Consider the following 15,007-nt stretch of genomic DNA (forward strand, 5'->3'; position numbering starts at 1 on the left):
ATATGGCTCCCATTCATATGCTCATCACATGACACTTCACTAATTTTTGTGATTGCCACATGCATGACACACCACAGAGTGTCATCCCAAATTAATTTTTGTCTGCTAATGGATGGCATATTTGGGTCAGGAGTACTAGATTGAGATTCTTTTGTTAGAAGAAAATTAGTCTAGGTGACTGTGTCATAGTGGTACCAATTTAGGATTTTTGTGAAATGAAAATTAGTTTAGAGTAAATCTGCATACTAATTTGGGATTTTTAATGGTATTAGTTGTATTTTTTTTTATAATTGTCTAACTAATTTTATTTTTGAATTTTTTTATATTATGTACCCATTTATTATTCAGTTCTTTCAAATAATATCTAAAATGTAAAAACATATATGAGTTATCATTGATAAAGCCTAGTCATGCGCATGCCATGACACCACTTCGTGCAAGCTTTGCCCCAAATATATATTCTAGTAATTACTAGTAAAGTTTGAAAGTGTTTAGTAATATATAAATACAACATATAATTTATAAGAAATCAGTTTATAGTAACTTTAAATGAAAAGTCAATTAATAGGCTAGAAAATTTACTCAGAAATTGTATAGTAGGTTTTGAGTTGCCTAGTCTACTGAAGCTCCTTGCTTCCTTCCACATGAAGAGTGTTGTGGCCTCAGCATATGTAATTATGACATATTCACCCGATCAATATTGATCATATAACAGTGAAGGATATGTAATTGTGACATATCCTTTCCCTGAGAAACCCAATCTCCCCCACATGTTGCATAGCCAAATTTGAAAACCTCAATCAAGCTAACCCCCTAAAGTTAAATTATGATATTATTAATGATCAATATATAAAACCATGGACAACGTGAATGACTTCCGATATTGTTTTACCATCATTTCACGAGTTTGACTCCCCCTCTATGTACAACAACTAGCATATGCCTATTTGTGGACTCTGTAGCAAATCACCTCTACATTAAATAAACAAATTGCCCAATATTTATGATTAACGAGCTAATATATAATAATTTCTTGAAAGATCAATACTGGATATGCTTCAGTAGCGACCTATTCTCAAATGGGAATCCCATGGTTTAAATGTAAGGAAGCAACATCATCATTCAAACACCCCTTTTTGTTCCTTTAAGAATGTTTATCACAAGTTGTTTTCGTTGTATTTGCAGGATTTCCAAAATTTGAAGTACATTACTTTCAGTTATTGTGAGTGGCTGGTTCGTATTCCTGACCTTTCATATACTCCAAATCTTGAGGAATTGGATTTTCATAATTGCAAAAACTTGGTAGAAGCCCACGAGTCCCTTGCATATCTTGACAAGTTACAAGTGTTAAATTTCTCGGGGTGCTCTGAACTTAGTGCTTTTCCAAATGAGCTCAAGTCAAAAAATATTCAAACTCTCAATTTGAAAAATGCACAAAGTTTGAAAGGTTCCCTGATATTCCACATAAACTCGAAGCCCTAGACTGCTTTGACTTACAAGGGACTGCTATTAAAGAACTCCCCGCATCAATAGAAAATCTTGTCTCTTTAAAGGAATGTATTTGAATACATGCAAGAACCTGGTTAGTCTTCCATCTAGCATTTATAAGTTACAAAACCTTCATACTTTGGAAGTTGGAGGTTGCACTAATTTAGTCGCATTTCCAAAGCACAACGATTCGGCCGATCCGTGCATGAAGATCGGACTTTCAAATTTAAGCTGGTTAAGCCTTTCAAGATGTAATTTCTCTGAAGTAGAGTTTCTTGAGAATCTTTCCTATTTTCCCCTCTTGAAAACTTTAATTTTGTCGGAGAACAATATTATTGCCCTTCCTCCATCCATCTGTAAGCGTGATCATTTGTCTATGTGAGGTTGAAAACTTGCCATCAATTACAAAACAATGAAGATTTAACCTCAATTCATCAATTTGTGCGTTTGGCTAATGAGTTGGCTAATGAGTTGGCTAATGAGTTGGCTTATGAGCTTGCCTTTGTCAAGGTTAGATACTCTCTCTCTCTCTCTCTCTCTCTCTCTCTCTCTCTCTCTCTCTCTCTCTCTCTCTCTCTCTCTCTCTCTATGAAATGCACCAAGTGTGCTTGTTGCATGTTGCAAGATTGAAGGCTTATGATAAACATACATAATATAAAGTGGTTCTGTATGTACATACATGTAATTTAGGTGGCTCTCGTACCTTTATGGGGATGATTTCTATCGCATGAGACTCGTGTATTAATGCAAGCAAGGATCAGTAGATCATTTGGGTGCCGATAATAACTTGGATACTTTCTACCGATCTATCTTTGTAACAGCATCAGCCATATTCCAGCATAGTTCTCCCTCAAGGAGAGATGCCACAGTGGGTCATTCCTATTGAAGAGGATTCTATATCTCTCATGGTTTCAAAGGACTTATTTGACAAGATTCTTGGATTGGCATTTTGTGTTGTTCTTGATAAAGTTGAATCTGGAAATGAGATTTTAGTACATGTCGATGGTGAAAGGCAGAGTAATATATCGGAACATTTCCCCTATCCATTGCATTCGGAACATATCGTTCTTCATTATATCCTACCATATGTGTTGTGGGGAGCAGTTGATTTTGGTCAAATTGATGGGAAATATGCAAAGTTTAGCCTTACCAAATCGATAAAAGTGAAAAGGTGGGGACTTCGAATAATATGCAAGCAATTAGGGGACGATTTAAAGGTCGAGCTTCAAGATAATCAGCTGATAAATCCAGCTTTACTCTACGAAGTTGGTCATGAATCAATAGACTCACCAGTGGGGAGTTCATTTATGCACGAAGATAATTCGAGTGGAGCAAATCGACAGGAGGACTTGCAAGATGGTCAAATGAGTATCGAGGAACATAGTCATATAGGATCAAAGAGAAATCACGAATTTATTCTCACTCAAGGCATGCGAACCAAGACTTTGTTGACTTCCAATTTGACCAGGCAGAAATGAGAAAGGTGGTGTTGGCTTGCAGCTTTTGTTGTTAGAATGATGGGAACTTGCTAAGGAAGCAATTGGTAGATAGGTAAGCGAACTCAGCTGATCTTCATTACTATGCATTTTTTCTGTTCTGGTTTTTCTCATTTTCTTTCCTCAATAACATGCTGTTAGTTATCCATCTATTTCCATTGAGGTATTTTATGTGTCACACTTCAATTACCGCTGACATGCAGAGAGGAGCTCGACTTACTGCTACTTCTTAACTTAATATCGAGAAAACGAGTTCGAAGGTTGTGGCCGGAGAGTTAGATGAGGGGAGGGGGGCTTGGGATGTGCATTTTGATGCTGGTAGGAGAAACAATTTTGGAAGAGAAAGATACAACTTCCATGGATTATAGAGGACGAAGGCACATTACAGAAGAGAGAGACGCACGCACCCACGAGCACTCTCCGTGAGTTTTCTCTACCTTTGTTCTCAATTTTACTTTCTCTTTCCTTACACTTTCATTTCCATGTATTTTTTATTCAGTTCATTTCCTTTATTCGTAATTTCAATTTGAGTGCATAAGCTTCTCTTCGTACATCATAAGCCAATAGATTCATCACTCAATCCAAATTCACATTCGCCATTCTTATACTCACACGGAATCATGGAGCGATCTTGATTGCTCTCCCTTCGCTTTACTATTATAATAAATAAATTCAAACATTTGTTTCATAACAATATTGAGGGCATAATTATTTCCACTATGTCATTTTTTTTTTTCCTTGAAAACTGACTTTTTGAGAATTATAAACATTGATTTTTTTGGCGAAATGAAATAAAAAGAGCGTATCGAAATCGATTTTCATCTTTCTCAACGATTAACCTGCCCTCTTGAACCTTTTTTTTTTCTTTTCTTTGATTTTCCCGTTTGATTTTCCCGTTGTTGTAAAAACTTCCGACTCCACCAACGCCTCATTTTCCATCCCCACACCAGCGATCTCCGACGAAATGGAAGAAGAAGAAGATGTTCGTCTTCCTGAAACGGAGTCCCTATTGAACTTGACGGCGACGGAGACCGGCCGGCGGAGGCGACGGACTACCACCGCCGACCGAAGCCATGGAAACTGATGACGATTCTCTCCTGAGGTTCGTTCTGGGCTTCGTGCAGCTTGCTATAGATCAGGTAACGCCTGGCACGTCCGAATTTTTTTTTTTTTAATAAGTTAATGTAATACTTGAGCTGGATTTTGAATTCGATTCGGTTGGTGCTGCAATTGCGCGGGAACTTGAAGGATGTGTCGTTGAATTTGTTCGAGAGACGCTGAATCGGTGTTTCTTCGTAAGTTTTGTCTCTGAATGTTTGGTAGTGAATTCACAGGTTATTGACGTTACGCGCTGCAAAATCAGCGACGATCTCTGGAAGGTGTGGCTTTTCTTTCTTTGTTTCCATAGGTGGCAATTTATTGAAAGAAGTAGGTGAAGTCTAGGTTCCAAGGAAAAACAAGTGAGGAAAGAGTGAAATAATGGGAAGTAGAATGTACGAGGGAGAGTGAAATAATGGGGTGTAGGGTGTACATGGGTTGGTTCAATCCCCTTTTCAGGCGAAAAACTGAGCCAATCTGGGTGCTGTGGGTTGGGCCAATGGATAACTGGTTAGGTAGTTATTTTCTTTCGCCTTGTAGACTGTGGATATGAAAAAGAAATAATCACCAGAAACAAGGAGTTTACATGAGCTATTCAGTAGAATAGAGACAAAAGCACAAGTAGCTGATTGTCGATTCTGAATTCTGAGGCCTTCGCAACTGTTTAGGATTCTCTTTTTATTCTTATGTTGCCAAGCTAAAACTCCTGGATGCTTCTTGAATGTTTTAGTGAAACCTGATTAATGTAGTTTCTCAAATTAGTTGTTTGTTTTTGTTTTATTGTTGTCAGAGCCATATCAGTTTGACTGTTAGGTGGGATTTGCATCTAAATTACAGGATGAGTATGTATTAATAATCATTACTTGGAAGTTTGGGACCATTATATAACACAGGACCTGCAAAATCTTGATCTTATAGCTATGAGATATGGACTCATTCCATTAGTAGCTGAATGTTGATACTGAAATATTTCTACTGCTGGTGACTTGATGTTCATTTTCCCTTGAATTGCCTGTATGCAAGTATGAGAGAAATTCTGACTCTTATAACCATTTTTATTTCCTCCTAAGACATTGCATTTTTAATATAAGGCAAAGCTTGCTTTGGACAGCCTCAAAGTTCCAGTTGGGTAAGGAACTGATTTTCAATAACCAGGTGCATTTCAGATATGTTACTTTATTTTCAGTCTTAATTTGTAAGTGATTTCACATTGTACATTATTGTTTTTTAATACCTTGATTGAACAGCTGTGTGATTGGTGAGAAACGGTGCCTTATTGCAGCAGGAAGAAACAGGACTAATGAGAAACGGAATGTATGTCTATCATTGCTTCTTTACCCCTTTCTATAAATTTTGGCCAACAGCACTTTGTTGTTGTTTTGAATTGATACCCTCAACATCGTAGTTATTTCTTTAATATGTGATAAAATAGTACATCTGAACAAATCTGTTAAAAAGTGGAATTTTCTATGCATTATTAGGCTGTTAATGGTTTTGTTCCCGTTATTCTTTCATAAAGTACGACTATGGCTAACAATAGCAGTAATCTTGCTTTACTTTGTACAATGTTTCACATTTCTCGTTTGCCATTGTTCTCTGTCTGAATTTTGGACCGAGAACAGTCAAAGAAAAAGCTTCAATGAGGAGAGAAAGAATAGGGGAATGATATTTACTTTTTAAATAGAGATAAAGCCTTTGCAAGCTGCTGGACCAGAATGTTCAGTGCTTGTAGATTGTCCTGTATAGCATGCTTGAATATGTTAGTAAGTGCTTGATTGCCTCAACAGATTACAAAGTTATAAATTGTTCTGAGTATGTATTTATTGCTTTACATTACATGAGAGCAAGTTGTTATGGTGGCTTCACTTGTCTTGATTAAAAGGGCGTAGTGAGAGATGCTAAATTCTAAATTTATGAGAAGCGAGTTGAGGGACTTTGCAAAATCTCAAGTATAGGGAGGATAACTGCAATTTCACATAAAATTTCAGAGAATATGATGATTGAGTACTAGAAATTAGATCGAATGCCTAATAGTAAGGAGAATACTCTTCAAACAATGTCCATACCTTGACACTGAGGAGCAAAGAGAGTTGTCCATGCTTCATGCATAAGATCCTCTCTTAGACTCTTAGTGTTGTGGGTATTTGAAGAAAGAACTGAAATTTCTGCATAAGGTGCATCGATAATTCTGTCTTGGAGACAGTGGTTCATCCACTAGGATTCATGATCTAATGCAGTTGGCTTTGACAAAAATCCTATCCTTAGGATACAACAATCTTCCTCCCTTAGTCTACATACAAAGCAAAGGATGAACATGATTCAAGCCTTGAAAGTATAGTCAACATGGAGCAGATGCGAAAGAGGTGATTTGAAGAGGAAATAGATGAGTTATAGATGTGTTGCTATTGTTTGCTTTGGTGAACTATTTTTTATTTGCATTGCTAATGCTCTCGACACTGAGAGGAAGAAGGCAATGGCACTTAGAGATGTGTTGATTTAAAGATAAACCATTGGACTCAAACTTTAAGCAAGAGTTAAAGAAATAAATGAATAAATGTGAAGGTGAAAACATTTTTCATGAAATGCATTTCCTAAATTTACGTTGAAAGTACACTAAGAGCAACTCTCTCTCTGAAAAGCTCCAGAGTTGGATATGCTTTCCTTATTTTTTTTCTCCTTGCGCTTTCCTAGGCAAACAAGATGTGCAGAAATGGAAGCTCTTGATGCTCTTCTTGAACAGTGGCAGAGGATTGGATTTTTGTTTGCAGAAGTTGCAGAGAAGTATTCAACATGCTCCCTTTATGTGACCTGAACTATGCATAATGTGTGCAGCAGCATCATCAATCATTGGTACATCTGTTGATCATACTGAATTAAAACTAAACTTTTGTAAAATTTGTTTACTCATAAATTATATATGACTCTTAGCCATTTTTAGGTATGAAGGAAGTGTATTATGACTGTGCAAATGATAAATGTGGAGGCTGCAGCTCAATACTGTTGTTGCATCAAGCAGCTCCAAGGAATGAATTAGGTCAGTTTCTGAACTTGCTTTTATTGCTGATTTCATATCTGCTTAGCTCCACTTTGAAATTGTGACATATTACAATTGACAACCAAAGCTTACTGGATGTTTATGAATCTTATTTTGATTACTGATTGATGTGGTTTCATAGTACTTCCGTTTGTTGTTGCACTTTGAATATTGCGACACATAACCGTGAAAATAAATGGAGGTTTATGGAACTAATTTTCCACCTTTTCTGTCCTTTTCCATGTCTAAATTATAGAAAGTCGAGTTTTAGGAAGTGTCATGAAGTCAAGTTTATATTATTTCTTTCTTTCCCCTCTCTGTTTCCTTTTTTTTTAAAATTCTATGTGACTTGTTAGACATTTCCTTTCTTTTTTTGCCATAAAAAATTTACTGTTCTGGGAAGTACTACAAGTTACTGTAACATTGGTTTGTTCTTTCCTCTTCCTTTTCCCACCTGTTTCTTCATCTCTTCTTCCTCGCCTTTTTCCACTGCGGCGAGATTCTTTGATGTCTGTAATGTTATCAAGTTTAAAGTGGGAAATATAGCATCTTCAAAGAAATATGATTTAACTATAAGGAAATTATGCTTTCTGATATGTCATGGGCAGTGTTCTCGATAAAGAAATCTCTTTCCTTGTTTATTAGTTGCAGTTGTCTCTTCTTGCATACATGAGGGCATGTGCTTTTTAAATTGTGTGTATGACATGTGTTTCCAGTATGATTTTTCATCTCTCAGATGCTACCATGATCTAACATGTCATGTTTCCTGAGATTGTCCAGAAGTCATCAATTTTTAACTCAGACTTTTTCGACTTAAAAGTTAAAAACGTAGTGAAATAGGATCTGTTTCATTGTAATTTGAGCAATACTTAAAGTAGCTAATATAGATTACGGACAATGTCTTTCTGTTGAATTATTAGTTTTGAAAGAAGAAGCTCAAGTACGGGGAAATGGGGGCAGGGTTGCGGAGAAGCAAGAGTATGAGTAAAAAATTTTAGGGGGAAAATAAGCCATGAAACTCTGAATTTTAGAGCTAGAAATTGATAGTTATGCTGCTCTTAATAATCTGATTATCAGGAAGAAACAAGAGTATGAGTGAAAAATTTTAGGGGAAAAAAATAAGTCATGAGAACTCTTTAGAGCTAGAGATTGATACTTATGCTGCTCTTAAGAATCTGATTGGAAGTCAAAAGTATTGTAGGAAACATGAGCTAGCTCATTGCCTTTCTGAATACAGCATCAAGCAAGAGGACGCATCTTGCAGATAAAGCACAACCTTGCTCAATTTCCACCGTGCAGAGCTAAAAAACTAGCCCTAATGATTGCGTAGTTTCATGTTAGACAGAATAAGACTGTTGTTATAACAGTGAGCATGGGTCATATGCAATGTTTGGATGGTGTAGCTGGTTGAAACCCATACTAGCCATTATTAGTGGACAAGTCATTTGCAAATCTTCTCTGAATTAGATTCCCGGTGCCAATATCTCTCTGGAGGGAACTTGCCCATCCGTGCTAATATCCTTGAAGTATCCCCTGTTTACAGCTACTATTTGTTCTCCAAGGACATTAGGTTCAAGCCATAGCTTCCCCAAACACACCTTTTTTAGATCTGATGCAAGAAGTTTGCCAAGGCATAAGCCTAGTTACTGTCAATTGAAGTAAATGGTACACTTCAGAGACAATTTACTTGCCTGAAAACCTGTTTTCTGGAGTACAGACATTTGTTAAAATTGATATTCTTAGAACCTAAATGTAATTTTCCTAAGTTGACCATTTTCCTTTATCAGCGAACTTGTTTTTGCTTAGATGGTACCTTCGTTTGCGAAGTGCTTTGTCAATTATTCTGCTAAATTATCTCTCTTGATATTTGGACATGATTTGCAAATGGAATCTGTCTTGGGGTTCAAGTTGATGAGCTAGGTAAATATGTAGAATTATCAGAAATATTGGGTGGCTTTCACAGAAATTTTGTCTATGTTTCCCCTTTAAGTGTCTGCCTGATCTATGAATGTTTCCAACTTTTTTCTTGTTTCTCTTGCAGTAATGGAAATTCTGGATCGAAGGGTTTCTAATGTTGTGGAGGTATAATGGCATCGGAAGCAATTTCTCTTCTGCGAGATTTTTATGAACAAGGAAACCCTAATGGTATGAACAGCGACCTACCATTTTAACCAGCTGAATTGTCTGTTTGAAATAATGTTATAATACTGCAGTTAGCACCTATTTACATTAGACAACCTAAGGGAAATGATCCTTCTTTTCAATGGACACATAGTTAATGCACTCTTTAAGAGGCTTTCATGAGCATAATAGAGCAATTCTACCTTTTGAGCCAAAGTTAACTTTAACAATCAATGAACTTGAGCATTGTGTTTGCTAGCAACATCTTCCTAAAGAACCCTTCCTGGAAAAGCTCTCTTAAAATCTAATGCTATGTTCTTCCTAGGACTCATCCCCATTCATATTGATTGAGAAGAATTCAGGAAGCCTCATTCTATTTCTACTTTTCAATTAAGTGTCACCCAGCTAGAGAGAACTGTAGCTGAGGCTTTCGGTAATTGCAGATCTTGCTGGACAACTCTCTCTCTCTCTCTCTCTCCCTCACGCGCACGCACACTGGTCCATATGTAAATGGTTTTTTTTTTTTAGTAAATTATGTTGTTGTATCCTTGGTCTGGAGAATAATCTACCCATATCCCAGGTAAATAAAGCTGACCCATTGGAATTTTTTGTAATTATAAAGGTTAATGAAATTGGAAGCATAGAACTAGTGGGTCATTGGTTCCATAAGAACCCATTCAGAAGTTTGCTCCATCAAGGATAAGGTGCACATCTTGAGATGGTGGGTACAATTATCCATATTGACACTAAGTATAGTTGCTTCAGTGGAGTGGTGTTCAGCCATTCAGAGTTTCAGATACCCAGTCTTTACTTTTGGCCAATTTTCAGATGTCCTGTTTATCAAACGTAGCTTTCCTCCAGACTGGTTATGCTTAGCCAGATTGCCATTTGAGAAATAGGACATCATGTTCTTGGTTAAGGAAAAGATGAAGTTAATAGTTGGTAATCTGTCGGTTAGACTCTTTGGGAGAAGTATTTTCTTCCTTGATCCCTATCATGAATTACTAAACATGTATGGTTCTCAGTCAAGCAATTCTCCAATTTGAGCTCTTCAGTTGCAAATAGGCTGATCAAACCATAACCTTTTCATTTGTCTGAGATAATAAGTATGCTTTGGAAACTCATTACATACTGAAAAGATGGCTTTGAAATAATTTGTCTATGCAATGATTAAATGAATTTCATTTTCTTCTCTGTTTCATTGAACACTGTAACATGTATATCATTTCCCTTTGCCATTTTCCCTCCTTTTCCATTCATTTGATGTTTATGACATTGTGGAATTTATGATTTGTTTAAGTATTATAGATATATGCTGAATGCTAATACATGGATTTCAGCTCCAAAGTCTCTCAAGTCATGGGTTACTCAGGCTTCTCATTAGATCTGCGTGGATTGATTCTTCCTGTTGAATCTTCTTATGGCTTTGTATGACTAGGTAAGACCTTTGGATTATGATTCTCGCTTCTCTTAACAACATGGACGTCTTGTATTGTATTATGATGCAATTCTGCTGCATATTGAATGATTGTTAGTTGCTTGTGTATGAAACAAGTGGGTTGCATGGTATGGCCTTTTAAAAGGGCATTGGATTATGGCGCTATGGCAATGTTTCTTGCTGTGGCAGTAGAATATGATGCTCATGCTAAGAATGAGTATACCTATAGCTATAGATTTCCTTGTATGATAATAGCCAATCACAATGAGGATGCTTTAAAGTTCTTCAAGATGAAGTTAGACAACATTCTTGCTCTTCATTCCTGATTCTTGGTTTATTCTGATTATATTGTTCATTGTTGTTATTCCTGTTAGTTAATCTCTTTATTTGACTATAACCTAAGTCAAACTTGTAGTTCAAGGCAGTTCCCATTCTTGAGGTGAACTCATCGCAAAATACTTTTGACTTACAGTTTTCTTGACTCTTTGTATTCTACATGTAAAGCGCCAATCTGAATGTGACATCAATGGTGCTGATTCTAGCATAATAAGATTCTCTCACGTTTGTGTGTGATGTTAGAAATAGTGAATTATTTTATTTCAAGATTCTACAAAATTTAATAATCGCAGAGTGCTCTGACAACCCTTTTAAGTATAGAGATTTGTGTGAATATTAGTGATGATTCATTCTTTTTCATGGTAAGGGGATGGAGTTTGACATCTTGCACTGACAATGCATGTGCCATTGACTGCTTTTCCAATCACAGAATTTCATCAAGGGACCTGTGGAAGGAAGCGTGATACTTGTCCATGTCAGTTTGTGCCAGGATGTTCATGTGTTTACAGAGGGTTGCAGTTGTGATTGGAAGTCCATTTCATGCTTTAACTTGATTATAAGATTGTTAAGATAAGTTACGGCATCAACTGTGTAGGCATCACTTTTCTGGTGCTAATTTTTGTCATCATTGTATTTTGTAATCTGGCATATCTTTTTACGACTTTTTTGAACTTTGAGTTATTCGAGGTGTGCTATTGATGTCTCTGAGCTCCAGAGTTTTAAACCAAATCATGTGTCATCCCTAATGACGATAAAGAGGACAATGATTTGCATGTGTTTCATGTAGATTCCCTGGCAAAGAATTGGAATTGGTGGATTTAACGTTCCTGATTATACCAATTATCTCGTAGATACTCGAATTTATAATATTGATGAGTTAATTAATGTCTTGATCATTGTTGACTTTGCCTAGCATATTATCGTGAGAAAGTCTCATTGATTTGAGCAATCACATGGCGACCACGATTGGTTAAGATAAGCACGTGGTGGCTCGAAAAGTACAAGAAAATCTCAATGTTTTGCTAGGTCAAGGGGCCATTGGCAATTGCTTCTTCCTTATGTGTGCTTTCATCTTTGTTCAATCCTGAAGTGACCTTTTTCTTTTGGTGATAAAATGTCGAATTTGAGTGTTTTTTTTTAAGCTCGTAATGATTATGATATTATCATGTCTAGTGAAACATAGAAATTACCAAACCATTGCCCAAAAGACCATAGTCTAAAATGAACCGGGAGATGGTGTTTTTGAACTAAAATAATCTGTTAGAACTTTTTATAGATGTGTGGGTTCTCTTCTATGTTGAATATTAGTTCTACTTTATTAATTTTATGTTGTGATATGATATAGGTCGTGGGAATTATGAAATTTTTGGAATAAATTACCTTTTGATGTAGTAGACAAGCTTCAAATTGGATGTTGATCTCTGTTCATATGTCCAAATTGGCTTCATAATCGTATTGCCCGCAACAATGTTGGTCATTTTGCACCTTTATTTTGTACCAATCCAGTTCAGGGCACCTGAATGTATGGGTAAAATTCCTCATAATTTTATGAAGTGTTAATGGTAGAAATTCCTCATAATCCCTCATTAGGCTACTTAGATGCATATTCTTGATTCTATATCTGATCTTAATGAATGGTTTAATTGAGTGCAATTTTAAGTTATTATGCAATTACATGAGAATGCATTTGATTGGCTATAGAGTTATTCACAAGCTTTTCGTTTATTGATCTATCTCTCAATAAATTAGAGATTTTATTTTGAACAATAGAATTTTATCAGGATTTTCAATGATTGGCCTTTAGTAAAATCATAATAAAGTTTAATTGCACTCCAAAAGTGTCGAATTTGCTGTGTTTGAATGCTGGAAGTTTATTTTCTGTAATGTAGGAAGTGTTTTCCAGTAATGTAGAAATTGAAGGTTATTGGAGTTTATTTAGTAGTTTCTGTATATAGGAAGTTTCATATTGTACTATGAGCAATTGTTTGACAAAGTCACTTACTCGTAGTGTCATGTAAATTTTCTCATGTCATATGAGCAATTCTTATTTGGAGATTTCACGTAATTTAATGTGTGCTTGAGCACCAAAGTGCTTCACATATTGAGGTTGGTGGAATTGCTCATTTAACTATGGACTATCCTTTACATCCCAGTTTCAAGAATATTTACACAATGTGACATGGGTATTTGACCATGAAAGTGGCTCACAGAATGCAACTTGTGAAGCGCTGACAAAGTTCATTTTTTTTTTAATGGGAATTTAATATCATATGATATACAATCACATTCCCAAGAGCATTATTATATGTTGTACGCTGATGATTTGAGTATGATTATGAGCGATTGGTTGCCAAAGTCTAGGAGGCTTGTTTGTCCAAAGGAAATAAGCTTTCTTGGACCAATATTGTCTCATGATTAACTTCATTGAGAGGCTCCAAATGACGAGTTATTTACTCTATCATAAAGGAAATTTATCATAATCACAAGGATAGTAATTTATATGAAATATCAATCTTATCAATAGTGCACACTTGGCATGTTGGATATTTTTGCAGTGTAAGATGTGCCATTTTGATTGGTAAAAGAGAATTTCTAGTTGTCGGTTGCATTATCCACCTAGAGATAACTTTGTAAAAGAATACACCAAAACTCTAAAACTTTTGTTCAATTGTCTCCATTGTAGTGTTAAATGGAATTGTGAGTTCTTGGGTAGTTTTGATAATGTGAGACGGAAGTTTATAAACTTAGTGATATGTATTTTATATCTCCTTTCTAAGATGCTTAGGCTTGTAAAGCATGGATTCATTTTATGATTTGCATGTACTTGAGGCACAAATTAAGGTTGATTGACATTTGATTAAAATCAACGTGATTGCAATTTCACAAATGTTATGCTCTTGTATCCTAAGTTACTGAGAGATTCTTTTATGGTCAAACTCAAAATAAATTGAGATTTTGATGCTCTCAATATTTGATGTCAAGATTTGATGACAATATTGTGTTTTCGATTAGAGAGTTGAATGCCTTTAAGGATCTTTGGAACTTAGGTAACCGATTCATATCAATTAGTGTTAAGTGGTGTTAGTAGGAGTGCTACTTTTGCAACATCTTTTGTAAAAGAATTATAAGAGGGCCTAGATCCACAAAGGATGTATAAGCTTGAATTTTTATCTAGTGCTGAAAAATGGTTTTTAAAGTGTCAATTCAGGAGTATTAACACCTGAATTTTTGCCAACTAGTCAAAAATACATTTTTATAAAAAGGAAAATGAAAAATGAAAACAAAAAGAAGAGAGAAAGGGAGACAAAAGATAAAGCTGCAGCCCATCCTTTAAGTTCAGCCCTATGCAGCCCGGTCCGACCACAAGCGCAGCCCAGGCCTTTTAGCTTAATTCGCATCAGCCCATCGCTCCACCAATTGAAACACTTTTAGCTCAACTTGCCATTCCCTTCACCGGCATGCCTCCGCCGCCATCGATGGCTCCTCCGTTTCGTTTTTCCCTCTCCAGCATCACCACTACCATCGCCTGACGATATCAATATCGATCCGACTATGCTGGCCTCACGATCCTTCAAGGACCGAGCTCCAACTGCCTCCCTCCTCCTCCTCTTGCGTCATATGTCCCTCTCCAATGTTGCTTCGGGCTTCGGCCTCAAGATTCCGTGTCGACATGGCGTTTGGCGATGGCTTGAAGCGGGTCGTTCTACTTTTCCCTCGCTGTTTTCTGAGTTCCAAATGATACGTGGACCAGTACCACCGGATGAGATCATACTCACGGGATTGCTTTGTTCCTGTAGTCATTCTGGGATGTTATAGAAGGGGAGACGCTTGTTTAGATACTTTAGCGAGAACACTTCCATTGAATTGAAGCACCAGCATTATGCATGCATGGTGGATGTGCTAGGACGATGTGGGAAGCTAGAGGTAGCTAAGGATCTTGTGAGAAACATGCCCCTTAAAGCTAACTCCATAGTGTGGCCTGCTTTGCTTAGTTCT

General features: G+C 36.5%; 1 protein-coding gene across 31 annotated transcripts; it reads left to right on the forward strand.

Annotated features, from left to right (window-relative positions):
- Window positions 1–1,859: 1,859 nt before the first annotated feature.
- On the forward strand, window positions 1,860–11,878 carry LOC104444749 (tRNA-specific adenosine deaminase TAD2). 31 transcript variants are annotated; one of them, XR_005551388.1, is made up of 12 exons: window positions 1,860–1,998; window positions 2,310–3,039; window positions 3,188–3,406; window positions 3,935–4,123; window positions 4,319–4,363; window positions 5,153–5,237; window positions 5,330–5,396; window positions 6,774–6,932; window positions 7,021–7,116; window positions 9,158–9,261; window positions 10,578–10,675; window positions 11,442–11,878. XR_005551388.1 is itself a non-coding variant. In XM_039313014.1 (7 exons), the coding sequence occupies exons 3-7, from the start codon at window positions 4,058–4,060 to the stop codon at window positions 6,369–6,371; spliced, it is 240 nt and encodes a 79-aa protein (XP_039168948.1). In that variant the 5' UTR covers window positions 2,116–3,039; window positions 3,188–3,406; window positions 3,935–4,057; the 3' UTR covers window positions 6,372–6,767. The 31 variants fall into 31 exon arrangements, 1 of the variants encoding a protein (XP_039168948.1); XR_005551401.1 differs by lacking the exon at window positions 1,860–1,998 and adding an exon at window positions 9,025–9,036 and having other exon boundaries at window positions 2,116–3,039; XR_005551391.1 differs by lacking the exons at window positions 1,860–1,998; window positions 4,319–4,363 and adding an exon at window positions 4,233–4,279 and having other exon boundaries at window positions 2,116–3,039; window positions 5,174–5,237.
- Window positions 11,879–15,007: the final 3,129 nt, after the last annotated feature.

The sequence above is a fragment of the Eucalyptus grandis genome, chromosome 5 (genome assembly GCF_016545825.1).
Source record: "Eucalyptus grandis isolate ANBG69807.140 chromosome 5, ASM1654582v1, whole genome shotgun sequence".
Classification (NCBI taxonomy): Eukaryota; Viridiplantae; Streptophyta; class Magnoliopsida; order Myrtales; family Myrtaceae; genus Eucalyptus; species Eucalyptus grandis.

Bases quoted from the DNA above. Each gene is read 5' to 3' on its own strand.
- LOC104444749 (XM_039313014.1), top strand. From the start codon at position 4,058: ATGGAAACTGATGACGATTCTCTCCTGAGGTTCGTTCTGGGCTTCGTG. The intron at 4,364-5,173 runs GTGTGGCTTTTC...TTTTAATATAAG, and splicing joins TCAGCGACGATCTCTGGAAG to GCAAAGCTTGCTTTGGACAG. The intron at 5,397-6,347 runs GTATGTCTATCA...TCCTATCCTTAG, and splicing joins GGACTAATGAGAAACGGAAT to GATACAACAATCTTCCTCCC.